This window comes from Xyrauchen texanus, chromosome 7 (genome assembly GCF_025860055.1).
Source record: "Xyrauchen texanus isolate HMW12.3.18 chromosome 7, RBS_HiC_50CHRs, whole genome shotgun sequence".
Taxonomy (NCBI): Eukaryota; Metazoa; Chordata; class Actinopteri; order Cypriniformes; family Catostomidae; genus Xyrauchen; species Xyrauchen texanus.
The window spans coordinates 8,557,872-8,585,863 of NC_068282.1; the positions used below are offsets into that span (position 1 = coordinate 8,557,872).

The 27,992-nt window shown below is 36.5% G+C and overlaps 1 protein-coding gene across 2 annotated transcripts; it reads right to left on the reverse strand.

The window, feature by feature from the left end:
* cttnbp2nla (CTTNBP2 N-terminal like a) lies at nt 1–27,622 on the reverse strand. Of its 2 annotated transcripts, none has more exons than XM_052130509.1 (5): nt 27,527–27,622; nt 21,182–21,289; nt 7,092–7,364; nt 6,013–6,120; nt 1–2,723 (listed from the first exon to the last, which is right to left on the reverse strand). In XM_052130509.1, exons 1-5 carry the CDS (start codon nt 27,539–27,541, stop codon nt 1,692–1,694), a joined length of 1,536 nt encoding a protein of 511 aa, XP_051986469.1. In that variant the 5' UTR covers nt 27,542–27,622; the 3' UTR covers nt 1–1,691. The 2 variants fall into 2 exon arrangements, with proteins under 2 accessions (XP_051986469.1, XP_051986470.1); XM_052130510.1 differs by having other exon boundaries at nt 27,498–27,546.
* Between the last annotated feature and the right edge of the window lie 370 nt (nt 27,623–27,992).

Consider the following 27,992-nt stretch of genomic DNA (forward strand, 5'->3'; position numbering starts at 1 on the left):
AAAATAAATGTTTTTATTTAATGTCATGATAACAAAATATCGCAGAATGCATAGTTTCAAATACTATTATAAAAACAGTAGGCACTCAGTATACTGTGCATACTGTGCAGTGTGCTTTATGCTAGTGTTCCATTTCAAACATGGTCTCGTCTATTAATGGCTGAAGATGGGTGATCCTGTTCTTGCATGTGCTACTTTACCAGCCAGTGCCCCCTGCTGGCTGGGTTCAGGCAGTAGATATAATAGAATCTACAAATAATCCATAATAATTCATTCCCAAACCATACCAACAAGCATAATATTATAACAATCAATTATATGGAACATTAAGTACAATAATCTTGGTTTATGAAAAATAACATTCATATCAGTAAACAGATGATTACAAAAAGAATACCAACATCTAGAATAAACGGGAACAAGGTGATACAAATATGCAATTTATATGATTCAGAGCAAGCATGTAAATATTGATGGGAAATTTAGGTTTAAACTTCAAACTGCTATGTGAGCACATGCAATGTGTTAAATATACAATTCAGTGTATAAACTAGAAAATCGTTTAAAATTAAACTATTTAGATGCTATTTCATGTATATATAAATATTTGTCAAAATATGAATATATATATAATCTATTTATAGAAGCTGGTACAAGATTGTCAGTGATAAAAAGTGACTTTCTCATGGAGGGTTTTGTTACATACAGAATGTATAATATAATTTTAAATTCATGCACACAACCAACATGCATTTGACAGTATAATGTTAAATGTCATGCAAACACCCATGAGATTATCATTGCAAAGTTACAAAAGATATTCCATGTTTAAAATCTTCTGTAATGATTAAAGAAATACCTGAAATGTCCACTACAAAAAATAATAAACAGTGTTTGACAAGTTCTTGGTCATATATACTGTACATTTACTGTATATATGTTCAAAACCATGTAGACAACTGTGTGTCTATGTAGATTTGTGCATTTAAAGGAATCTTTGGGGGTACAATAGAAATTAAGCTAAATCAACAGCAATTATGGCATCATTTTAAATACCACAAGTTTGATTGTAAGGCACTTACAATGGAAGTGAATGGGGCCAGTGCATAAAAGTTACAGTAAACACTTTCAAAAGTATAGCCACAAGAAACAAATATTAAACCTGTTAACATGATATTAGTGTGATAGAATCCCTTACTAATCTATCTGTGTAAAGTTATATCCAATATTACAAATGTGTTGTCATGCCGACGTACCGTTGGTTAATACTGTAATCTACTAAATGCCATAATGCTGGTAAATCCCTGATTTTACCTCATGTTAACACACCTAATGTTTACATCTTGTGGCTATATTTTTTAAATGATGTGTATCTTAATGTTTATGGATGGGTCCCATTCACTTCCATTGTAAGTGCCTTACTGAAAGCAAATATTTTTAATTTTATGAATAAGGGATGAGTCAAAATAATTGTTTATGGTAATCAACATTATGGCAAAAATGTTGTTAATTGAGTTTAAATGGTTTTGAACACAGAACATTCCCATTGGCATTAATAGATAGTTGGTCATCCATTGTATTCTGTAGCATTAAGATTTGTCTTCAGCCAAACCTGTTAATTAGAATGGGATGTCCACATACTTTTGGACTTGTAGTGTATGTAATATAATAGTCATGATGCTTTGTGCTTCCTAGCCACTAGATGACAGCAACAGGTCTGGTTCTTTGCTGTTGTCTGGATTATTGATGCGTCCCCAACCGGACGACATCTGAGCCAAGTGAGCAGCTCTGAGACTGGCCGGAGACAGTGGCGTGTCAGCGAGGCCTGGTTTCTTGGGTGGGATTGGGGGTGGGTTCCCTCTCTCAGCTCTGGGAATAGTTGGAGACATTATCCCAGAATGGGGCAGGGTGCGGTAATCTGTGCCGAAAGGGGAGCTGTTGGGGGCGGCTGGTTTGCTGGAACCCTGCTGAGTGCTGAAACGACTCAGGGCTTGAGTGACCGTGCTGCGGGCGGCTTGTTTAGAAGAAGCGCTGTCTGGTGAAGTTACATAGGCTGCAATGGGAGAGAGGTCACATGCACCAGGTTGTGGTAAGGCTTGGGTATCAAGATCAGGTGTGCCTTGGAATTTATGACGTGCAGCGTGGAAACGTTGGTTGATGCCTGCTTGGTACGCCGCTTGTAGACAGGGCATGTCTGGAGAGATGACTTGATTTTCTGGTACATTCTCCTTTCTTTGCCTCTCAACATATCCATCTTCTTCTGCTGGAACATGGTGTCCATTCATCTTTGGTTGTGTCATGTTTGATTTCTCCACAGTTGTCTCAAACTCTCCATTGCTCATCATTCTCCTCAACTTCTCCAATTGTTCCATTAGCTCCTTGCAACGCACTTCCTCCTTTCGTAATCTCAGCCCAAGCTGTTCTCTTTCAGTGTCAAACTGGGCCAATAGCTCCTCTCTCCTGGCCTCCATTTGCATAGCCCGCCTCTTTTCTTCCTCAAGCTCCGCCCTCAAAGTCTGGTTGGCCACTCGTTCACTTTCAAGCCAATGGCTGAGTTCGTTGGCGCGCTGGGACTCCTCGTGTGCGCGGGACCCGGAGCGCTTGCATTCCCGTCTCAGTGCCGTCATGAGCTGTTTATGCTGGACACACTCATCTTCTAACTGATCGTGTAGTCGTTTGTTCTCCCTCTCCATTCGAGACGTCTTCACCTTCTCAAACTCCAACTAAAGACACATAAATTAATGAACCAACTGGAAAAGTTTGAACACATGTATTCAGAGACATGAGAAATCATGCTAAAGTCTATTTATGAATGTAAACTAGATTTTTTCATGTGCTTGTCTAATTCATGGTTTATTTAGCTTTAAACAGTAGGTTATATAGCATATTTATCAGTCTCCATATGCTTTTAAAGGGATAGTTCTCCCAAAAATGTATGAATGTACTTTCTTCCGTGGAAGTCAAAAGATGTTAGGCAGCATGCTTTTTGTCCATACAATGAAAGTGAATAGGCTAACTTAGGCTAACATTACAACTTATTTCTCATTTTGTTCCACAAAAAAAAAGTAAGTCATACGTGTTTGGAACAATGTAAGGGTGAGTAATCAATGGCAGAATTTGTATTTTTAGGTAAACTATAACTTCAGGAGGTACACTTAAAAAAATTACATGAAGATTTTCGCATTTCAATTTCACAATAAATTTCCATCAAATGAAATTGAGTAATCTTTAAATAAACTGATTTAAAAAAAAAAAAACGTTTTATTACTTTAATTTTGTAAAAGATTACACAATTACATTTTATGGAAATTTGTTAGGAAATTGAATGTGGGGTCCCACAGGGCTCAGTCCTCGGCCCTCTACTTTTCTCTTTGTATTTGCTTCCACTTGGTTCCATACTTAGAAAGTACGGCTTTTCATTCCACTGTTATGCAGATGACAGTCAGATTTATGTACCCCTTAAAAAGAAAAATGATAACTCTGTTGGACAACTACTCAATTGTCTCGACGACATAAAGGCCTGGATGGCTCTGAACATTTTAAATTTTAATGATAAAAAAACAGAAGTGATGGTTTTTTGGAGGCACCACTGGGACCCCGCCTGTAGATCTGGGCTCCTTGGCACCCTATATTAAATCTAACATTACAAATCTAGGAGTTAAAGTGGACCCTGAGCTTAAATTTGACAGTCACATCAAAGCTGTTGTCAAATCAAGCTTCTTTCATTTGAGGCAGCTGGCCAAAATAAAGCCAATTCTGTCAAGACAACATTTTGAAACTGCAATCCACGCCTTTGTAACTACACGGCTGGACTATTGTAATTCCCTATATGTGGGGGTTAGTGGGTCCTCCATCACCCGTCTCCAGATGGTACAAAATGCAGCAGCACGTCTTTTAACAGGCACACATAAACATGAGCACATTTCCCCTATTTTAGCTTCATTACATTGGCTGCCTATTCAATTTAGGATCCATTTTAAAATTCTGTTATTTGCTTTTAAATCTTTAAATGGTCTTGCCCCGCCATACCTCTCTGAGCTTCTACACTCTTATAAACCCGTCCGCGCTCTCAGGTCAGATGATCAGCTGCTCCTGATTGTGCCTAAAACTAAGCGTAAGCTCAGAGGGGACCGTGCCTTTGCTGTGTCTGCCCCTAGACTATGGAATGATCTGCCTTTGCATGTAAAGCAGGCCTCTTCTTTATCTGTTTTTAAAACCCTTCTTAAAACCCATCTTTTCTCTGTGGCTTTTAACACCTAGTGAGAGGTCGATTTTATTTACTCGATTTTATTTACTCGATTTTATTTACTTGATTGTATTTGTTACTTTGTTTTTATTGTATGGTTATTAATTGTACATATGTTTATGTATATTTTTCTATATTTTTATGTACAGCACTTTGGTCAACTTTGGTTGTTGTAAAGTGCTTAACAAATAAAGTTGGTATGGTATGGTAAATGCGTAAATCTCACAAATATTTTTTCCATGTATTACAAGCATAAATGATGAAGAAATTAGGATTTTGGAAGGAATAAAGGATTTTGACGTTGCAAACCGTATTAACAAACTTAAAAAAATATATTTTTATATACTTTCATTATTTCATAAACATTTATTTTTTTGTGATTTTTATTATATCACATTCACCATTTGTACTTGCATCTTTCAAAGTGACATTTTTCTCATATGGTAAACAAGATATATTTTGTTTCATAATAGGTTAAATCTTTTTTCTAGTAAGACCTTACCCCTGATGTAAAATTTTAATTTGTAAATGACAATGAGAGTTTTTTGAAAATATTTTTCCTTGCCATTGTATGAATCATTTTATGTAAAAAAAAAAAAAAAGAAAAAGGAAAAATAAAATCAATACATGCATGAAGTGTTACATTAAATATGTAATCTAAATATTTTAAATATTTACCATCCACTGAGTTATTGATTGATATTGAGAGAAATTAACAAAAAATTATTTAGATATATTCATTGGGGTCTACACCACTTTTGTTGCAAGTTAAAATTTGTTCATATCTAATAAGATGATACTAATTTGCATATTTTTTGTCACAATACAAAAAAAATCTTGCTTTATGTCTATTAAAGTAAAGGAAAATTTTAGCTCATTCCCCTTCAGTATCTCCACTATGAAAATGAATACCTGATATCCAGGGTTGGGGAGTAACGGAATAAATGTAAGGGGATTACGCATTTAATAAACAAAATATTAGTAACTGTATTCCACTACAGTTACAATATATATAATTGGTATTAAGAATACAGCTACATTCAAATAGTATTTTGATTACTGAAGAAATTACGTTTAATTTAATATATAGTCCTTTCAGATGCAAAAATGTATACATATAAATTATGCGATCCAAAGTGCATTTGAACAGCGGTGAAACACTTTCTTATGATGTGTCATACGAGCAGACAGAGAAGTGAGTTTGAAGTAAGTTTGGAGCAGAATAGAAATAAACCTTGTGTAAATTGTCAGCTTTACGCTAGGCTAAAATGCTATTTCTAGCCATTTTACACGCAAATGTTATCAGGCACGATGATATTTCTTTATCAAGAAAATTCACGTTGGATCATAATTTCTTTTTTCTAGTAAGACCTTACAAAAAATGTTATTCTTGATAATCATTTTTGTATTGTTTTCTGTAAAAATATCTAAAAATCCTTAAAACAAGATCTTTTTTATTTATCTTGTTTTAGAAACAACACTGCATAAGATATTTAGGTTTTTCAGAGAATGTATTTTTAACATGTGTATTTTGTTTTATTGTACTGGCAGAGTTTTTATAGTCAAAAAAGTGAAAAAAAATATACCACTTCTGAAGAAGTAATCCTAAATATTTAGAATACGTTACTAGCCTTGAGTAATCTAACGGAATACGTTACAAATTACAGCATGTATTCTGTAATCTGTAGTGGAATACATTTCAAAAGTAACCCTCCCAACCCTACTGATATAATTCTTAAAAGATGTCAAAATGCAGTTCTCAGTACCTGCTGCAGGAGGCGCTCTCTCTCCTTTTCTAAGATATAAGTGACATCATCTCCTTCTGCAGTATCTTCAGCATGCCTTCTCTTCTCCTCCTCCAGATCAGCAATAACCTGATACAACCACAAGGAGGCAACGGAATAAGGTATACAGTAGCGGGCAAAAATATTGGCACCCATGGTAAATATGAGCAAAGAAGATTTTTTTTTTCATATATTCATATTTTTTCTCATATTTACCATGGGTGCCAACTGTAGAGAGCCCACAAAGTGATCAAATCTCACCTTGACCTGCTATGCTGTGCTAAATCCAATTTAAATATTGAATGAGACCAATGTATTTGGTGTGATTGGTAATCTGCAGGACTGTGAACATGGCTCAATCATAACAAAATTAAATAGGAAAATATTAGGGATGTAATAAAATATAGATATATCGATTATTGATCGACACGTTATTTTATCTTTTTTTGTTTTTGAGGCATCAATATATTCAAATTAGCCGACATTTAAATTTGAAGCCTAATTTGCATGCTTTCCAATTCACAGTTCACCTTCTGTTTAACATTCTGGTGTAACAGTGTTGGAAGACCACAAAGGGGTGATATAAAATGTACTGTCGCGGGTAGGAAAAGCACAGCCCATCACACACACACTGTATTTTAGAGCTCCTTGACACACACACAGGACAAGCTGATGTGGTGCAGCAGATGGCAGTCAAAAGTTATGAAGGTTTTTGTAAACAAAATTAACAAAGTGATGTTGATGAGTTTGCAGGTTAGTGTATGAAACTGCGCAAACTGCACGATTACAAATAGCAACGTTTATTATGCAGTTTCTCTGCTTGTGGCCTCAAATAGTTATTTTATTAAAGCTGTCAAACCACAAAATGACATACTTGTAAATTAAAATTCATTGCGTAGGCTATATAAATTATACATATGCACAATATATCATCCAACAATTGCTCGAGGGTGTGAGGGGCTAAGTTTGGAATCAACTATAAAAACAAAAAACAAATGATCAGAAAGTGTCCCACTTTACCTGTATTCACCCTATATACGTATCTTCCTGTATATACTCACCCTTCTGTGTCTGCTCTCTACAGCTGCCAACTGTTTCAGCATTTTCTCCTGCATCCTTCTGCAGTGTCCAATCACAAGCTTTAGCACCGCCAAAGGATCAGAGCGAGCCGTGGCCCCACATACCCCGTCTCGTCTCTGGGAGGAAACTCCATCATCTCCCCTACCCTGGCCGGAGCTCTGAAGAACCTCGCTGTCTCTCTGCAGGGCCAGAAATGGATCGCTCAGGTTGTATTTGCAATATCGCTCCCACATGTAAGAATCTCGGTGCTGGGCCTATAGTGAGGGAGACAGAAGTAGAAGTTGATTTTTACATATTAAAATGTAAACGTAAGCACTTTTCCAAAACCTTGTGACCAACTTTGCCATCTTCTTCTGCCTTAGGAGGAAATAAAACGCAACCTCAAGTGACTGATTTAAAATGCTCTACATGGGCAACAACTTTGCACAACATGCAAATAGCATCCTTTCCGTGAAGTGCACAAGAGACTCGATTCGACAACTAATTATGCTAAAGTTTGACGTTAGCATGTTGTTAAGCTAACAATAGGATACTGTAAGCTAAGGGACCGTTCAGAACAAACACTAAGAATGCCCACACACTAGAGTAAATGCGGTGTCAAAGAACGCTGCGAATGCATTGATTTCAAAGGGGATGGTGCATTGGAAGGATGGACAGGGAAAACGCAAGGGTTTCCGATAGTAAAGCTCAGTCATGCGACCAAAAGTTGAGAACATTTCAACTTTTGCTGCAACGCACTCTGGTGTAGGCATCCGTTGAACAATGAGAATCTCGGAGAGGTGGGACTAGCTGTGCTGTGAAATCGAAAAACATTGCGGACAAGCTCAAACATGCGGTGAATTCATTTCCTGTCCTCTATTACCTTTCTCTGTCAGGCTAAAAATATAGTAATTGTGTAGAAAGAGTCTGGAGAACAGTTACAATGCTTACTGGTACATTGTCAAAAATATATAATTTAAATAGCCATCTCTATCAATGACCCTCTGTTGTGCACGCCAACCAAACTGACCTTTCACAGTCCCATGCATCCAACACTCCACCTGAGCTTTCCCTATGTGCCCTAATAGATAGACGCATCGAATATAAATATAAAAGAATGCAGGTGCCTTGAGACATTTTTAAAAGATGATGTTCCATTTCTGGTGTCTAAAAAATGTGCCTCTCCTGCGTGATGCACTAAAAAAAAAAGCAACATGGACGCAAACTTGTGTTCGGTGTGAATGGCCCCTAATGAGCATGAAAATATTGGGTCCATTTATAATTTGATTAAGTTTAAATATATAATATTAAATATAATCATCAAAAATAGGTATATTTGATAATAAACAAGTATATTTTAAATCTTATTCTCTTGGCTCCTTCCACTGTTTTGGATGACATTTTCAACTGAGCTTTTCGGAGTGCATTCTCAGTGAAAGATACATGCTATTCTTAGAATTAAGAATTTGGCCGAAACAATGCATCTTAAATGGCATCATTATGATGCTACCTACCATTTGAAACAGCTTTTGTGTCTGGAGTGAACTAATGATGCCCTTAAATGCTGCATAGGTAGGCAGCTCACTAGGTTTTGAAATAGATCTTTGGCATTTAATTATTTTTTTTGCCACTAGTGAACTTAATTAAAAGTCTTTAGAAAACATATTTCAACATCAATATGAACATTTTCAGAGAATACTGACAGCATTCCAGGAAATCTTTGATTTCCAGTTATCCAAAATCTTTTACCAAGATATAAAAAGGAGTTTGTGACTGTGAGTTTTGTAGATTCAATTAAAACAATAACTCTTACAGTCCTTCTAAAGAGGTTTTCATTTCTCTCCCTTACACACAGACACACTCACTACATGCTTTCAAAACAGGACATGAGATGATACAGAGCATACGACCCTGCCAAAAGCAACATAAGCCATTCTCTGAGGCTCAGCATATGACTGTGTTAAGTTCCTGTTTATTGTTGTTTTACGTTTGAGTCAAGTAAAAGTCCATATAGGGTTCAAACAATCATTGAAGTCTAGGTAGGGTCAATGGAGGGAATTGGACACCAAAATAAAGTTTCAGCTTAAGTACTTTAATAGCTCCGAAATGACTCTGTACTAAAAAGGCTAATTTTACTCCAAAGAAAACAAAGACGAGTGAGCAAATAATGTGTTGCACAGCCAAGAGAAAGTCTGTGACAGCTATAAAGAGGCTTACAATGCAAGATCCAGGTAAAGTTGACCATTTTGAACCAAGAGCAAAAAATATTTTTGAGTCTTCTTTTTTTATTAAGCATTTTTATATTTATTATTTGCAAGTGTGTTTAACGATGCTGCTGGAAACAGGCAGAATAAGAGACAATGGTGTGAAGACGAACCTCAAGTGCAGTTTATTATGAATTGTGAAATCTAGAAACCCTAACCCTAATTGTGAACAAAACATAAACTTGACTTGACTTGACTTGACAACAAAGTTAAATTCACAATACCTCACAAGAAACAATGCCAAACATGAGGGATAAATACACAAACAGGGGTAAAAGGGCAACCAATGAACAGACAGAACTATAAACAAGATAACAAGACTATTAAAATAAACCAATGACAAACTAGAACTGATAAGAAAGTAACAAAGTAATCAAACAATGGACCAATGAAAACAAGACACATGAACAGGGGAAAAACATGACAAGATCACATGAGGGAACAGGAAATGACAACAGGAACTAGATTTTCAAACTAAAAGACATGAAAACAAGAACAAAACAGAATAAACATGACAGCGTGTTACACATTTCTTTTTGTAATTAAAATTTGTATTGATTCTTATGCACATGAAAGAGAAATAAATACATACAAAGAATCAACATTTTACATTTAAACCCCACTAATAACACACACACTCCAATAAAAGTAAATAATATAAAATAATAATAAACATACATGATTAAACTAAACTACTCTCTCCACATCCCCTCCTCAAGAGTCCCCCCCAAATTTTTTATATTTGCCCCATTTTTAACAAATAAGTCCCTAAACCCCAGCCTTCTACTTACCACTTCCTCAAATGCAGCTACCCTCCCTATTTCCACACACCACTCCGAAAAAGAGGGTGCTCCACTTGACTTCCAACCCCTTAAAATTATTTTCCTGCCGATCATGTGACTTGTCAGAACCCAATTTTTTACATGATTATAACCCAAATTCATGACCGCCCCATCACCTAAAATACAGAGTTTGGGACAAAGCAAAATTTGAACGTTCAAAACATCACAAAAATAATTCTGAATATTTAACCAAATATCTTGGATCTTATCACATCCCCAAAAGACATGGGCAGTGTCTACAACTTTTGATTGGCATCGCCAGCAGGTGGGTGTGTCTTTAAGACCAAGCCTATTTAATCTGGGGGTCCAATAAAATCTATTAAAATATTAAATTGCATAAGACGAACCCTTACATCTCTAGATAAAGACTTGACATTTTTCAGAATCTTTATCCACACTCCATCCTCCAATACCAAATTCAAATCTTTCTCCCATAATCTCTCGATAGAAGTTAAAGTTCCGTCAAGTAATACACTGATGCCTCATTTCCAAAAGCAGCAATAACCTCTACCAAAGCACCTGCCAACTTAGGGGGGTGTGTGCTACTCCCAAAAACAGTTTTAACTTTTCTAGTTAGTTTGATAGAAAGGCTTTGCAGTGGCAAAATAGGGGCAAGGACATCCTGTTCAATACAAACCAGGGAGGGGCTATTTCAGGTAGAAGCAACCAATGAGCCAAATGCCTGCCAACGTGTTACACATTATTGACCAATGTGAAAAATCTCCTTAATGTGTGTGACATAATTTTAACCAGCCATTAAGAGAGGTGGACGACTTCTATTTTCAAAGTGTAACTTCATCATTAATTACAGAGGCCAAATTTAGCCTTGTACTTACATTATCTGTATCAAGGGTTAACAAGAGTTAAATTAGTGGTCTAATGCAACCACATGCATGTTGTCACATGTTATAATGGGTTTTGCCATTAACAAGTTGGTCTGGCCATTGAACAAGGTCAACACAAAAATATGGCATGGCATTGAGGTTTCACAGTCATCACTGAAGCATCTCACATAAACGGGAAAGAAATAAACATAGTTCACAACATAAATTCCCTGTTTTTGAAAAATCCTGTAAATTGAAAAAAATCAAAAGTTAGGCAAGGCATTTCTGAAGATAGGCATCAAGGAGCATTTCCAAATATGTAAGATAAGCATGTTTTTAAAAAGCTTTTTGATCTAAATGTATAGGAAAGTTGAAAGAGAAACCGAAAAAGTGGGCTGAAAGTGGGGGAATGGATTGGTACATGATGCAAGCTGGACTCAAACCAGCAACCTTTTGAGCAGAACAGATATATGTGTAATAGTTACTTGCACGACCCACTCCACCACCTTCAAAAGAAAAATGTCTTCAGTGATTTCAATAGAAAGTTTGAGGCCATTGTAATATTAACATGCTTCACACCGAATCCCTTAACTATGTTTTTTAGCTTTTTGTAAAATCCCCTAGATCACATGGAATAATAACAAACTCAAATCAAACTCCCAGCATTAGATATCTACACTGGAGAATCAGACCTGAAATTAAAGTTTACTTAGTCCAAATTAAATATACACTGATGAATCACATAATATCCTCAGTGTTTAAATATTTAAACTACAGTGTGTTGTTAAAGATAAAAAGAATGAACTGTATTCAAGCTAACTGCTCATAAATAGAAAGTAATTTGGGCTCCAAATAGCTCCAAATACTGCATGTAAAATCTTTTTCCCACTAGTTAATGGAAGTCAGCTTTCCATTCTAAATTTATGTTACATCCTTATTATCCTAATAAGTGTATGTGTGTGTGTGTGTGTGTGTGTGTGTGTGTGTTTAGGCTAAAAGCTTGAGTAATTATGAGAGCCTTGGTAGGATTAACCCTACTAATGATTTAAGATAAGTCAGCCAGTCTGGTGCCTTGAATCAACATCAATGTGTGTGAGTGTCTCTATCTGATAGAACATGATGACCTCAGTCTCTTCACTAAGAGGAGACCAGGGGGTAAATATAAACAATACACAGACAATGGTGACAATACTATTGGTATCAGTTACCTACACTTTTAACACCCATTATAGCTTTAAAGGGATAATTCACCCAAAAATTTTAATTCTCTCATTTACCCACCCCCATGCCATCCCAGATTTATGACTTTCTTTCTTCTGCACAAAACAAATGAATATTTTTTGAAGATTATTTCAGCTCTGTAGGTCCATATAAAGTGGCAGTCGCACTACACTTCGCACTCCATTCACTCCCATTTAAACGCATCTGAACACGGGAAACCGGAAATGCAAACTCATGTAAAGAAATTTCGTACAACATTGCGAACCAAAGTTTAAGCTTGTTGAACTCTGAACCGTGAATTTGTATAACGAGACAACGCATGACCAATAGAAGATGGAAACGTCACATGCTGACCTCTTAGCTCAATACAAAAAATGCATATTTTAAAGCTGAATGTTTTATTGTTGCAGGAAAGGGTAGTCACATGGGGTAACCTCCTCGTGGCCACTATAATGTGTGGTTCTCGCTCTCTCCGTGAATCCTCCAACCATGCTACGTCTCCGCGGTAATGCGCTCAACAAGGCACGTGATAAGATGCGCAGATTGGCAGTCTGAGATGCGGAGGCAACTGAGATTCGTCCTCCGCGAGGCGAGTCACTACACCACCTTGAGGACTTAGAGCGCATTGGGAATTGGGCATTTTTTTTTTTAGATTCACATTCCACTTTTGTTTTTGGTGTTTGCATTCTTCGTGCATATTGCCACCTACTTAGCAGAGAGGAGAATTTATAGTAAACTTAAATATTAATTTAAATATTGATAAATATTGATCTGTTTCTCACCCACACCTATAATATCGCTTCTGAAGATATGGATTTAACCACTGGAGTCTAATGGATTACATTTTTGCTCACTGTGGCAGGGTGGAGGGCGGAGCCGGGTCGTGATTCTACACACCCGGTCCCGTATTAGGTTAATTAAGCCTCCGAGAGGGATAAAGATCAACTGCAGAGGATCGTGCGGGAGAGAGAGATCGTTTACGGACATGTCCGTTGTGTAGGATCACGACCCAGCTCCACCCTCCGACCTGCCACACTCACTTATATGCTTTTTGGACCATCAAAGTTCTGTTCACCATTCACATGCCTTGTATGGACCTACAGAGCCGAGATATTCTTCTAAGAAATTATACACATCTGGCATGCTAGTGAGAAAATGATCAGAACATTTTCATTTTTGGGTGAACTGTCTCTTTAATCTGTGTGAATCATGGGCCTTGCAATTAATAAACATTCTTTGACTGGAAACCTGTAAGGAATTTTGCTGGTCATGGAATTTAAAGTTTATTTACATGTAAGTCATGAAATGCAAAAAGTAAAGATTTCCTTTAAAAGTCAATAGCTGCTAAGGGGCATTAAAAAAGTATGGAAACAATTATTCGAGCAAAACACTGTTTAGTTCCACTGCCTTTTTTCAGAGAGAGCACCAAAAGCAAATAATGAATGGTATTTGTAAGTATGATTTAAGCATGCCTACTGACCAGAGGGTACACACCAAAAAAATAAATTATAAAGAGATTAGGAGCTGTTGTGATGTGGCATTTGCTCTCCTGTTTATTTATTTATTTATTTTTCTTTGGACTGAATGTGAATTCCAGCCGTGGCCTAAAGTATTGGCAGTGACATAAATTTTATGTTTTGCTAAGTTTGCTGCTTCAGTATTTGTGGTATATTTCACATGTTTCTATGGTATACTGGAAAACAATGATAAGCATTTCATAAGTTTTAAAGTCTTTTAATTGCAAAAACATTCAATATATGCAAAGAATCAATATTTAGTGTTGACCCTTGTTCTTCATAACCTCTGCAATTTCTCTGGCATGCTGGATATCAGCTTCTGGTCCAAATCCTGACTGATGGCGATCCATTCTTGCCTTATTAGTGCTCAGAGTTGATCACAATTTGTGGGCTTCTCCGTCCACTCGCCTTTTGAGGATTGACCACAGGTTCTCTATGGGATTAAGATCCGGGGAGTTGTCTGGCCACATATCCAAAATTTCAATGTAATGACCTCCGAGCCACTTAATAATCACTCTTGCCTTGTGACATGGTGCTGCATCATGCTGGAAAATGCATGGATCATCACCAAATTGCTCCTGGATCGTTGGGAGAAGTTGCTCTTGCAGGATGTTTTGATACCATTCTTTATTCATGGCAGTGTTTTTGGGCAGAATTGTGAGAGAGCCCACTCCCTTGGATGAAAAGCATCCCCAAACATGGATGGTCTCAGGATACTTCACTGTTGGCAAGACACAGGACTCATGGTAGCGTTCACCTTTTCTTCTCCGGACTATCAATTTTCCAGGTATCCCAAACAGTCGGAAGGGGACTTCATCAGAGAAAATAACTTTGCGCCAGTCTTCTGCTGTCCAATCCTTGTACTTCCTGCTGAATTTCAGTCTATCCTTGATGTTTTTCTTGGAGAAAAGTGGCTTCTTTGCTGCCCTTCTTAACACCAGGCCATGGTCCAAAAGTCTTCGCCTCACTGTGCGTGCAGATGCACTCACACCAACCTGCTGCCAATATTGAGCAAGCTCTGCACTGGTGGTGACACGATTCTGTAGCTGACTCCTCAGGAGGAGACGGTCATGGCACTTGCTGGACACTCTGGGATGTCCTGAAGCGTTCTTCACTGCAGTTGAACCTCTCTACTTGAAGTTCTTGATGATCCGGTAAATGGTTCTTACATTTACATTTGCATTTATGCATTTGGCATAAATTATTACAGGGACTTATTATAGGGACAATCCCCCTGGAGCAACCTGGAGTAAAGTGCCTTGCTCAAGGACACAATGGTGGTGGCTGTGGGGCCACCAGATCTTTTACCAGATTACCAGTTATGTGCTTAGACCACTACACCACCACCACCACCACTTCTTTCAGGTGCAATATTCTTTGCAGCAATTTCGTTGCATGTGAGGCCATTTTGATGCAAAGCGATGATGACTGCACGTTTTTCTTTAGAGGTAAACATTGCTAACAAGAACACAATGATTGGAAGCACTTCTTCCCTCATTTTATAGCAATCAGTCTGCTCTTATAATCCAATCAGAATGATAGAGTGATTTCACCTGACTAGCACTCGTTCACACTTTCCCAGGTGCTGCTGATATGATTGGTGAAATTATGTTGGCTGGTCATTTTGTGCAAGGGCCAAAAAACTGTGAAATTTGGGTTTTTGTGATAAAGAAACATTTTTGGGCCAATTAAGCTTTTTGCAATTATTTCAAATGCATCCGATCACTCTTCACAATAATCTAGAAAAAACGTGAATCAACACCACAACAACTGAAGTAGAAAACTTTGTCACTGCCAATACTTTTGGCCACGAGGGTCAGGTTTTGTCTACAATGTGGGAACCAAAGGTCCACACAAGGATGGTAAAACCTGAAATCACCTACATTGTCGAAAATAGCTTCATAAACATACTAAATAATATCTTCATGAAAATCTAAATATCCAGAAAGCTTTCTTTAATGGTTAGGTTTAGGAAAGTATAGAAAAACAAGTGCATCTATAGTTTATGGACAAATTTGATAGAAAGAGAGAGAGAGAGAGAGAGAGAGAGAGAGAGCAAGAGCGAGAGAGCAGAAAAGTCATGCTTTAATGACCTCATTCAGAGCAGGCGATGAGTGACAGATTTGAATCCCAGCATGGGAGAAAATTGTCCCTAAAAACAATAACGATTTTTAGATGAAATATACAGTTGGGTTAAATGCTATTTACTTAGTAATTCACTTAAATCATGCAAAAGTGGTTTTAAAAGAATGATTTCTACCTCTAAAATCTAAATCTACTTTTTGAGACACACACACAGCCTTAGTTCAATGCTTTCAAAAACAGGAATGCAGGAGATAATATCTGTGCAGCCTTCCATAAAGCTACACCACAAAAAAAAACAAAAAAACACAAGCTGTAGAGCACAGATGCTGAGTTCTATTGCCATGCTAACACGATCAGATGAACCAACGGCACTATAATAAAGTTTAAAGCTTACTCTAGACCAAAGAAAATGTGAAGAATAAAGTTTTACATGTTTGCGTAAGGCTTTCCAGAGAACAAACAACATTCAAAGTGGATTTCAGAATAAAACAAGGATTGATCAGAGACCAGGGAACTGGCCTTTGTACCGATGCTGATAATAAACTCCAAAGGGAAGTTATTTTGCTTACCGTCTGTCTAAGAGCCATTCCTAAAGCCAAAAAAAAATAAATAGAATCAACTTAAAGGAATACCTATCATTTGAAAATGAAAACACATGTTGTTTAAAAACCATATAATTTTTTTCTTCTTTAAAACATAAATGAAGTTATGACATGAGGATGAATAAATGAAGACAGATACAATGGCAACATGTACAAAAACTATGGAAATACTATTGGAGCATGTAAAAAAACATGGTAATGCCATGGTACTTGTACAAAAATAATGGTATTACTATGATACCATCTCCAAAATACATTGTATTACCATGGTACAATTCCAAAAACTATGCTTTTACTATGATACCATGTCCAAAAGGCATGGAATTACCATAGTACACGTCCAAAAACTATGGGATTACTATGATACCATCTCCAGAAACATGGTATTACCATGGTACACAACCAAAAGAGTATTACTATGGTACCGTACCTAGAAAAAACATGGCACATGTTGAAAAACTATAGTATTACCATTGTGCATGTCCAAAAACAATGGTTTTACTATGATACAATCTCCAAAAAACATGGTATTACCATGGTACATGTCCAAAAAAGTCTTATCATGGTACCATGTCCAAAAAACATGGTATGACCATGGTGCATGCCCAAAAACAGTATTACCATGATACCATGTAAAAACAAAACATGGTATTATCATGGTACATGTCCAAAAACACTATTATCATGGTACCATGTCCAAAAAACATGGTATGACAATGGTAGATGTCCAAAAACAGTATTACCATGATACCATGTAAAACAAACATGGTATTATCATGTACATGTCCAAAAACAGTATTATCATGGTACCATGTCCAAAAAACATTGTATTATCATGGCACATGACCAATAACAAAAGGATTACTATTATACCATGTCCAAAAAACATGGTATTACCATGGGACATTTCCAAAAACTATGATATTACTATGATACCATCCCCCCAAAAATGTGTATTATTATGGTACATGTTCAAAAACAATTGTATTACTATGAAACAATGTAAAGAAAATATATATATATCACCACGGTACAATGTACAAACACTTTTTTAATTTCCATAGTACATGTCCAAAATGTATGATATTACTATGATACATCTCCAATAAAAAAACATTGTATTACCATGGTACATATCCAAAAACAATGGTATTTTTATGATACTATCTCCAAGAGACATGGTACTAATATGGTATATGTCCAAATCCAATGGTATAACTATGATACCATCTCCAAGAAACATGGTATTAGCATGGTACATATCCAATAACAATGTTATTATTATGATTCTATCTCCAAGAAACATGGTATTACCATGGTACATGTCCAATAACAATGGTATTATTATAATTCTATCTCCAAGAAACATGGTATTACCATGGTACATGTCCAATAACAATGTTATTATTATGATTCTATCTCCAAGAAACATGGTATTAGCATGGTACATATCCAATAACAATGTTATTATTATGATTCTATCTCCAAGAAACATGGTATTACCATGGTACATGTCCAATAACAATGGTATTATTATAATTCTATCTCCAAGAAACATGGTATTACCATGGTACATGTCCAATAACAATGGTATTATTATGATACTATCTCCAAGAGATATGGTAATACTATGGTACATGTCCAAATCCAATAGTATTATTATGATAGTATCTCAAAGAAACTTGGTATTACCATGGTACATGTCCAAAAACCATGGTATTACTATGATACCATCTCCAAGAAACACAGTATTACCTTGGTACATGCCAAAAACAATGGTATTGCTATGATACCATCTCCAAAAAAATCAAACCCCATAGTTTTACCATGGTGCATGTCCAAAAAGAGTATTACCATGGTACCATGTACAAAAAACACTGTATTATCATGTCACATGCCCAAAAACTATGGTATTACTTTGATACATGTCCAAAAAACATGGCATTACACTATGATACCATTTTCAGAAAAAAAACATGTCAAATGTACAAAAAACAAAACATTGTAATACCATGGAACTTTCTTGCATGTATAGCACATTTGGTTGACTGATTTGTTCAGGTGATTTTAAAGATCTTTCATCAAGCTGCGGTGTACAGAAGTTACATCCAGACTGCTGTAAGCTGCGTTTGAAAGCCTGGCATTCACCAGTGTGGGACGGGGCACAGTGACAGTGCTGGAATGTAGTAGGAGTCCCACAGTTAAAATAAATAAATACAAATTAAAGAGAAAAGGGCTTGACAAAAAAAAAAAGAAAAAAAAGGCAAATAATAGTCAGTCTGATGTAATTAAAGCCCTAGAATGTAGCAAAGTTGGGAATGTGTTGGGAATGTTGGGAAGGATAGCAAGACACTAAACTTCAAAGTACGACAAACAGAGTTTACTGTATATTTCACTAATGGATTGTTTGGCAATCCAGCATTTAATTGAAAGTAGGTTATTCAGGACTGTTCCAATACAAGGACTACTCTTATAAAGTCTAAAGAAACAAATACATTTACAGCTTTTACATTTCTCTAACTAAACTACACAGATTAAATGTACATGGAGATTTCTTGGTGTTAATGTTCTAGCGTGCACAATTGAGCTATGAGGCAGACATTGAGAGATACAGCTACAATGTCTTTCTAGTGTGCAGTGTGGAGCATTGAACCTGTTTAACAGCAAACTAGTCAACAGACATCTGTTGAAGCAAGTATTGATCAAATTTCTTATTCACAAGCATTAAAGTGACATAAACAGTACAGGAGTGTATGCCCAACCTAACAGGGAACATTCCAACAACTTAAACTAATGTTACATAAAGGTTAGGAACAAATGTTGTTAAAATAACGTTAATGGAACATCCTTATTACATTATTAGTATTCATGTATTACTAATTACTATTATTACTTATTACTAATTAGTATTAGTATATGTTAGGAAAACATTTTCACAACACTGTTCATACATCCTTTAAATTTTTTTAAAACTGATTAAAAACTGATAAAAAAAAAGTTGGCAAATTACATTTTCAGAAAGTTTTAACATTTTCAGAAATATTATGCTAACCTTAAAAAGAACATTCTAGTCATGTTGGAATGTTTCGGATTAGTCTAAATAATGTTTTGCGGTAATCAACATTATGCCATTAATACTGTTGATTGAGCTTAACTTGTATAGAACTTGGATCATTCCTTTAAGAAAACAAGACATTTTGGGTTCTCACAACCACAATGTAACGTTTGGAAAAAAATTTAAGAACATAAATCTGTTAGCTGGGTCATGGCCGCAAAAGTCACAAAAGCCTTGTTGAAGATTATCGTTTTTCCATTCATTTATTTGTCCTTTATGTACCATAAATATATATATATATATATTTTATATATGTTTCCCATCTAATTTATGCTTTTACATGAAACTAAATTGACAACTACAAGTTTATGAACGTAAAAAAATGCGCTAAGTCTCCGTGGCAACATGCTCAACGAGCCACGTGATGCGATGCGTGAGTTGACGGTCTCAGATATGGAGGCAACTGAGATTCGTTTTCCGCCACCCGGATTGAGTCACTACGTGACCACGATGACTTAAAAGCGCATTGGGAATTGGGCATTCCAAATTGGAATTTATTCCAATATTACTATTACTATTTATTAAATTAATTACATTTTCGGCACTCATTCAAGTGGCTTTATAAGTTGAGTATTTAGTAGGATAATGGGAATTCTCAAGCGATTTATTCTCAACATCTACCACAAGATCATATGACCCGCCAATAAGGGAGCAAGTTGCCTTCCTAATGGTGTAAATTGGGACTGATGTATGAGTTGAGGTGCAGCTGCTTGGGTAAAGTTGCATCAAGAGGACTGTAAGTAGCTCAAACATCTTGAATAAATAAACAAGACCAGATGCTCCTGAATAAAGTGTACATGACACAGGAATGATCCATTTTGTTTCAGTTGTTTGTACTCAGTGTATTGAATGGGGTAGGTTTCTTTTATGTGGTGTGTCAAAGCTGTTATGGAGGCAGTTTAGTACTCTTGACAGTTCAGTTGAACAATGCTACAAATTGCTCATGTAATGGTACATGAGAAACCAGGATATGAGCACAAGTGTCTGCCCATTTTTTTAGCGGCCTTGGTTCAAGAATGAAGTATTTTTCCCATTAATTTCATCAATAAATTCTTCAATAAACAGTTCTGAGCCATGAACCAAACCAATCAATTCAAAGATCACAATATTACAAACTTTGATTAGAAGCAAAAAGTATATGAAATTCTGAAATAAAAAAGACAGGTACAAGTGTACGTACTTCAATTCGGAGACAATACACTACTTATCCCACGAGGCATTGCAAATGACAAAACTTAAACGGTGCTGAAACTGCAAAATGTCTAAACTTGAAAATTTTTAAAATATAAACCTACTGACTTAAAGTTATTGATTAAATGTATAAAAACAATATATTATATGTTTATTGCAAATATTCAGATATATAAAGAAAATATATAGGTAGATTGAGAATTTAGGATTACGGGTAGTGTCGTTTTTCAATATAGCCCTCTGATTTACTGATGCTGAATGAAAGTGAATGAAATCAGTGGCCAACTGTATCTCACTGTATTCAGGTTGCATCCCTTAAATTGATATCAAATAAGTATTTAAATCTAATTAAGCTGCAAATGAACCATAGTTTACAAGTATAGCTTTGTTCTGCTGTCTGTAAAGAAATGATAAAGAAATATTGGACTAACCCTGAGTGCCTGTATGACAAAGTCTCTGGCCTCCAGCTCCCCTTCCAGTACACTGAAGAGTAGCAGCACATCTCTCTTACTTAAAGCCTCCACGTTCAGTCTCGACTCCTGTAAAGATCATGAAAAAGAGAACACTGAGCAAATCAGTGGGCAGAAGATCTACAAGTAGCTTTTCACCAACACAGAGTTTAAGTTAGTTAAAAGAAACCAGATTTACAGTGTTTATTTATAAAAATTGCGATCGGGGATTCTAATGGAATCCTATACATTTCCAACAAACAAATCATACACAGAATTAAGGGTAAAGTTATGCAAAGTTTAAAATAAATTGTTTGAAAAACAGGAAGTCATGCATCAATCTTCATTTCTAGTGCAGACCAAATTACTAGTTTGCTGTATAATGGTGTCTTAAAGATGTGCTTGTCTTGATTATACAATTTTTTTATGTAATGAATTGAATGCGTAAATTGAAAGTCTGTGGAGTAGTCGGGACCAAACGCATACGGCGTATGCTTACTTTTTGCTCAGAGCTCTAAGGATCAATATTTGCATATACTCTTGGTATACCCACTTGTTTTGCTGTTTCAGAAGTCCATAATCTACTGTCGTTAGTTTCCCTTTAACTGTATTGGATGCTGTTTTGCAAAACTGGAAATTCTTTGTTGTAATTGCCAAATTATCACTTGAATTCCATCATTCCCCACCCCTGACAACCGTTGTCACCAGCATCATCAACTGAAGGAATTCATGCCAGTGAGTAGAGAGAGAGAGAGAGAGAGAGAGAGAGAGAGAGAGAGTGAGGGAGAGTGCGAGAGAGTCCTGTATAATAAATAAGGAACAACTGCTGGCTCTGGCTTCAGTAAAATGGGCTGGCACACTATTACATGCACTAACATCTCTGGAGTTTGGCCCCGATTTTTCAAAAGCCATTGTCAAACCCAGAAAAGGCTATGTGCCTAAGGTTCTAACTATGCCCTTCAGAGCGCAGGTGGTTCACCTTCAAGCATTCTTCCCTCCTTCATTTAATTTGGATGAGGAACAATCCTTGCATTTGTTATGCCCTGTGCGGGCACCAGTTCAGACTGTCTGATCAGCTCTTTGTGTGCAATAGAGGACACATGATAGGAATGTTCGTCTCCAAGCAAAGACTTTCTCACTGGATTGTTGATGCGATTGCCCTGACTTACGAGTCACAGGGTAAGATTTGCCTAATTGGTGTTAAAGCATGCTTAACTAGAGGCATGGCCTCCTCATGGGCATTGATGAATGGTGTCTTTACAAGACACAGCAGAATGGTCTTATCAAAAAATATTTGCAAGGTTTTACCACCTAGACATAACATCTCTCTCTTCACAAGTCCTCTCTGTTTAGAGTGCTTGCTATTTCATTGGCCAAACATATACTTAGGCCCCTCCCTTTAAGTGTGGGCTCCCCATAATTTTACACAACCATCTGCATTCAGTCTGTTGTAATTTACCATTAAGTCACAAGCACTTTTATTATAAATAAACTCCCTTTCCGACTGGTTTCGTGAAGGGGTTAATTCATACTACATGGCTATAGTTAATATATTCATTCTGAGTGCTCCCCTGCTGGCCCAACATGAGGTTCACTCACTTGCCACATACTCATGTCGGTCCCCATCCCGCAGGATGCTGTGTCATGTTTCCTCTTTGGAAGTTTATGCCGTGTAGTGCAGCGTGATGGGATTCTGTTCCCCATATGCGTTTAGCAAACGCAATGTCAAGTGAACTGAGTTGTAAGGAAACGTCTCGATACATAAATAACTTTGGTTCCCTGAGACAAAGGGAACTAGACATTGCGAATGCTAGCCGCACTACAAGACTCAAGAGTTCTTTTGAGGTGCGAACGATGCGCTCCTTGTCCCTCAGTCAGAAAATTCTGAGGAAACGTTTGCGTACCTGATTTTATAGTGGACAGCTTCGAGCCTAAAAGGGTGGGGCTCAAACACCATTGTAAATATATATACCATAATATAGTAATTGTAAGTTAACTGTGCCTTTATACACCTTGGAAAATTCCAGAAAATTATGTCAAGCCTTTAGACAATTAGCTTCTGATAGGAGGTGTACTGAATTGGAGGTTTACCTGTGGATGAATTTTAAGCCCTACCTTCAAACTCAGTACCTCTTTGCTTGACATCATGGGAAAATCAAAAGAAATTAGATAAGACCTCAGAAAAAAAAAGTTCATCCTTGGGAGCAATTTCCAAACACCTGAAGGTACGACGTTCAGCTGTACAAACAATAGTTTGCAAGTATAAACACCACTGGACCACACAGCCATCATACCGCTCAGGAAGAAGATGCATTCTGTCTACTAAAGATGAACATAGTTTGGTGTGAAAAGTGCAAATCAATCCCAGAACAACAGCAAAGGACCTTGTGACAATGCTGGAGGAAACAGGTAGACAAGTATCTATATCAACAGTAAAACGAGTCCTATACCGACATAACCTGAAAGGCTGCTCAGCAAGGAAGAAGCCACTGCTCCATAACTGCCATAAAAAGCCAGACAACAGTTTGCATGTGCACATGGGAACAAAGATCTTACTATTTGGAGACATTTCCTCTGGTCTGATGAGACAAAATATTTTGGTCATAATGAACATAACAGTTTGGAAGAAAAAGGGTGAGGCTTGCAAGCTGAAGAACACCATCCCAACTGTGAAACATGGGGGTGGAAGCATCATGTTGTGGGGGAGCTTTGCTGCAGGAGGGAGTGGTGCACTTCGCTAAATAGATGAAATCATGAGAAAGGAAAATGATGTGGATATATTGAAGCAACATCTCAAGACTTCAGCCAGGAAGTTAAATCTCATTCACAAATGGGTCTTCCACATGGACAATGACTCCAAGCATACCTCCAAAGTTGTGGCAAAATAGCTTAAGGACAACAAAGTCGAGGTACTGGAGTGGCCATCACAAAGCCCTGACCTCAATCTGATTTTTGAATTTGTAGGCAGATATGAAAAAGCATGTGCGAGGCCTACAGACATGACTCAGTTACACCGGTTCTGTCTGGAGGAATGGGCCAAAATTCCTGAAACTTATTGTGAGAAGCTTGTGGAAGGCTACCCAAAATATTTGACCCAAGTTAAACAATTTAAAGGCAATGCTACCAGATATGAACAAATTGTATGTAAAATTCTGACCCACTGGGGATGTGATGAAAGAAATAAAAGCTGAAATAAATCATTCTCTCCAGTATTATTCTGACATTTCACATTCTTAAAATAAAGTAGTGATCCTAACTGACCTAAGACAGGAAATGTTTTCTACGATTAAATGTCAGGAATTGTGAAAACCAATTTAAATGTATTTGGCTAAGGTGTATGTAAACTTCTGACTTCAACTGTATATTTAATTATTTACAAAATAAAGCTTTTTTTTTGCCTATATATTCACCAGATGAAGGGTTTAGCACATATATAAATATATATATATATATATATATATATATATAAATATATATATATATATATATATATATATATATATATATATATATATATATATATATATATATATATATATATCCTGATGAGGTTTAATGAGGAATAAAGTTTATTATTATTCACAAGAGTTGAAGTTGGAGACATAATGTATGTATTAACGGGGGACATTTTCATGTAGTCGCATTTTCCTTTGCATGCCCTCGCTTCGATTTCAAACGGTTGATTGTCTAATCAAAATAACAAAATATACATTAAAGTTAGAATAAAAATATGGATGAATATCGTCAATGATGAAAGATTTAGAGACAGCGAATCTCAACGATGTGTCAGTGATTGTTTATATTTCACCTCTAGAGGTCACTGTTGTACTGCAGAACCAAGCCATGTAGAATCTGAGTAACATGGAGAAATAAAAAAAATACATATCTGCAACTATTGGCAGAGATATTCACCAATAATTAAAAAAGAAACTACAGGCACCGATTAATGGGTAAAACCAATATATCTGTCTGCCTCCACACACAAAGCTATTATATGGCTTTAGAAGACTTGAAATTGTATGAACTACTTTTTTGGTTGTTGATTGCTCATTTTGGAACTTGATAGTATAAATCAAATCACCACTTTTGGTGTATGGAAAAAGGGCACCTCAGACATTTTGCTAAATATCTCCCTTTGTGTTTGGAATCCAAATGGAGAAATGTCTAAACCTATCTGGTTGGTGTTTTTTCTGTGCAGTTCAAAGGAAAAAGGCAGATTGAATTTTTTTCCCCCATTTTATTCTTATGAATAGGAGTCAAAAAATGTGTCATAACATCAAAGCTAAACCAGCATTCTGTGACTTTTCTAAGTGCTGCCTATCAATAGACAGCTTGAGAAAGAGGCTTGTTGGATTGACTTAAATTCCATTCCTAGAACTCTCTTCTAAATACTCTAAATAGCAAATGCACACGGATAACCTTAAACACATAAAATTTCACTTTCCCACGTAACTGCTCACACCATGAATGTGTTGACCCACACATTCATTCATTTTGAAGATTATTCAAAAATAATCTTATGAAACCAAACCTAACTCTCTTCGGTCTAACCCCACTTTTCTTTTAATGGTGCTTTTAGTTCATGTAGAGATTTGTGCGGTCAGCCAAAGTTTCCACATCATGAAGTCATGAGGACTCGACTCAAGATTGTTATATAATATGCACAAAGACAGAAGACTTCCAGCTACTGTGCTCCAGCTGCAGTTTGTGTCTCACTTCCACGTCAGAGTTCCCATAAATCACATTACTGTGCTGTACACATCACTTCTACTAAGCATTAACCCACATTAATTAAGACCGTACCTTTCATCTGTGTCGCATGTGCAAACTTCTGTCAAATTTGTTCTTATAATACCTTTGTAATCCAGTTTCTTTTGAATGAATGAATGAAATCTTTCATGGTTTGTGGTTTACCCATTCAAATAGTGCTAATTTAAAGTGTGCTCCAGTGCCATACTTTATAGAGGTGCTAGTTTCATAACTTCACTTTGGCTTTCATGAATCCAAAATAAAGTTGCATTAGTAGGTACTTTCAACTAAACAATAATGAAATAGATCAAGTGTGGAAAAAGACTACAGGGTTGGCTGATTTCACATATGTTCTAGCTATCGATACAATGCACCTTATACAATGTACTTTAAATCAGTAAAAGCCATCTTTATCACTTACAAATATATCATTGTAAATATAACATGAGAATATGTCTTTCTTAACAGAATGTTTCATTTGCTGTATTGCCAGCTACACTTGTCTTCCTAAACTTTTTTAAGTTTATGAATTTATGATTTAGAATGAAACATTTTGTATATGCAAGGGAAAAAGTAACAGAAACACCATCAAAACACTCTTAAAGAGTTTCTAAAGTTCCTTTCTAAAAGTGCACTTGAGGATTATCCGAAGTGTTCTTTATGGTAGACTAATTTGGCATTTCCTTTTTAAAGGTGCCCATGCTTCTCTGAATTAAAGGGTGCTATTGCAATGAACATCAGCACAAATGCCTCCTTAATTATTCAAAAATGTTCCCTGGAGCTAGACTGAAAGTGCAGTCTTTAAGTCCATGCTTACCCGACATGTCAGAGGGTAATTCGTTGAATCCTCAAGCTCCTTGAGAGCTAAAAGTTGTCCATGATGTGTGACTCTATATAATGTGTAATGTACACTTGCAAGGCCCTGTCATGAATTTCAGTTAATTTAGAAATAAACATTAATAATTCTTAATTTCTATAGTATACAGTATATATGTGTGTGTGTGTGTGTGTGTGTGTGTGTGTGTGTGTGTGTGTGTGTGTATGTATCTATCTATCTATCTATCTATATATATATATATATATATATATATATATATATATATATATATATATATATATATATATCTCAAATTTGACTGGGAACACATTTGATGCCCAAAAATGCTGTCTAGTCAGACAGCTCACTATGATTTGGGACAGAGCTTCAAACAAACATGCAAAACTGTCAAACAAATTTTTTTTCATTTCGCAAAGAAACTAAAGGCAGACATTTTTCACAGTGAACAATTCGAGATTTCGATTATGACAATAAAATATTCTTCTTCGTGCAAATTCCCAGTAGAAAATCCCGTCCAATTAGCATCGGCACACTTGTTTACTTGCTTCTCCAGTTGCCTGTATAACTGTTGACTATTTAAAACTCCAATCTCTTTCAACTATCCAAACTATTCATACAATCTGCATCCTGTTCGTGTACAAATACTTTCTTCTCCTCTCGTGGTTTTAGTCTTCACCTTTCTCTCTATATTTCAGAGTAAAAAGTATTTACCAATATGTTTTATAGATGAAAATTCTCACCGTTGTGGGTGCCATACCAGGTCTGATCGGTTTCCAATATCGCTCATCGAGCAGCACCGTTGTTGAAGATATGCTTTACCAAAATTCTGCCACTATGAGGGAACGCGAACGGACAACTTCAAAACCCAATGAGATGAAAGTGTTACCGCACTCTAGCCAATGAGAAGTTAGACAGAGCGGGAGTAGGCGGGACTGAATAGAAAAAGTTTATATAAATAGAATTCTTTGTGCAGCAGCTACTCAGCCAGCCCCCTCCCTCCCCTCACCGGTCCTGGTGTATTGTACTAAAGCCGAGTTATCATGACAACCAGTAGAAAAAGTCATTTTTAAACGCTGGAAATGTGTAGACGGACAACTTTCAAGGCTGACCAAATCTGGCTTTGAGATAAGCATCTAGAACAGGAGAGGATAAATGAACGCAGCAGCATTGGAGCGTGTCGGGTGAGAAATGCAAGTATGCCACCTC

Coding starts and splice junctions, on each gene's coding strand:
- cttnbp2nla (XM_052130509.1), bottom strand. Junction 7,365..21,181: donor TTGTCATACAGGCACTCAGG/GTTAGTCCAATA, acceptor CCCTCACTATAG/GCCCAGCACCGAGATTCTTA. Junction 6,121..7,091: donor TAGAGAGCAGACACAGAAGG/GTGAGTATATAC, acceptor TGGTTGTATCAG/GTTATTGCTGATCTGGAGGA.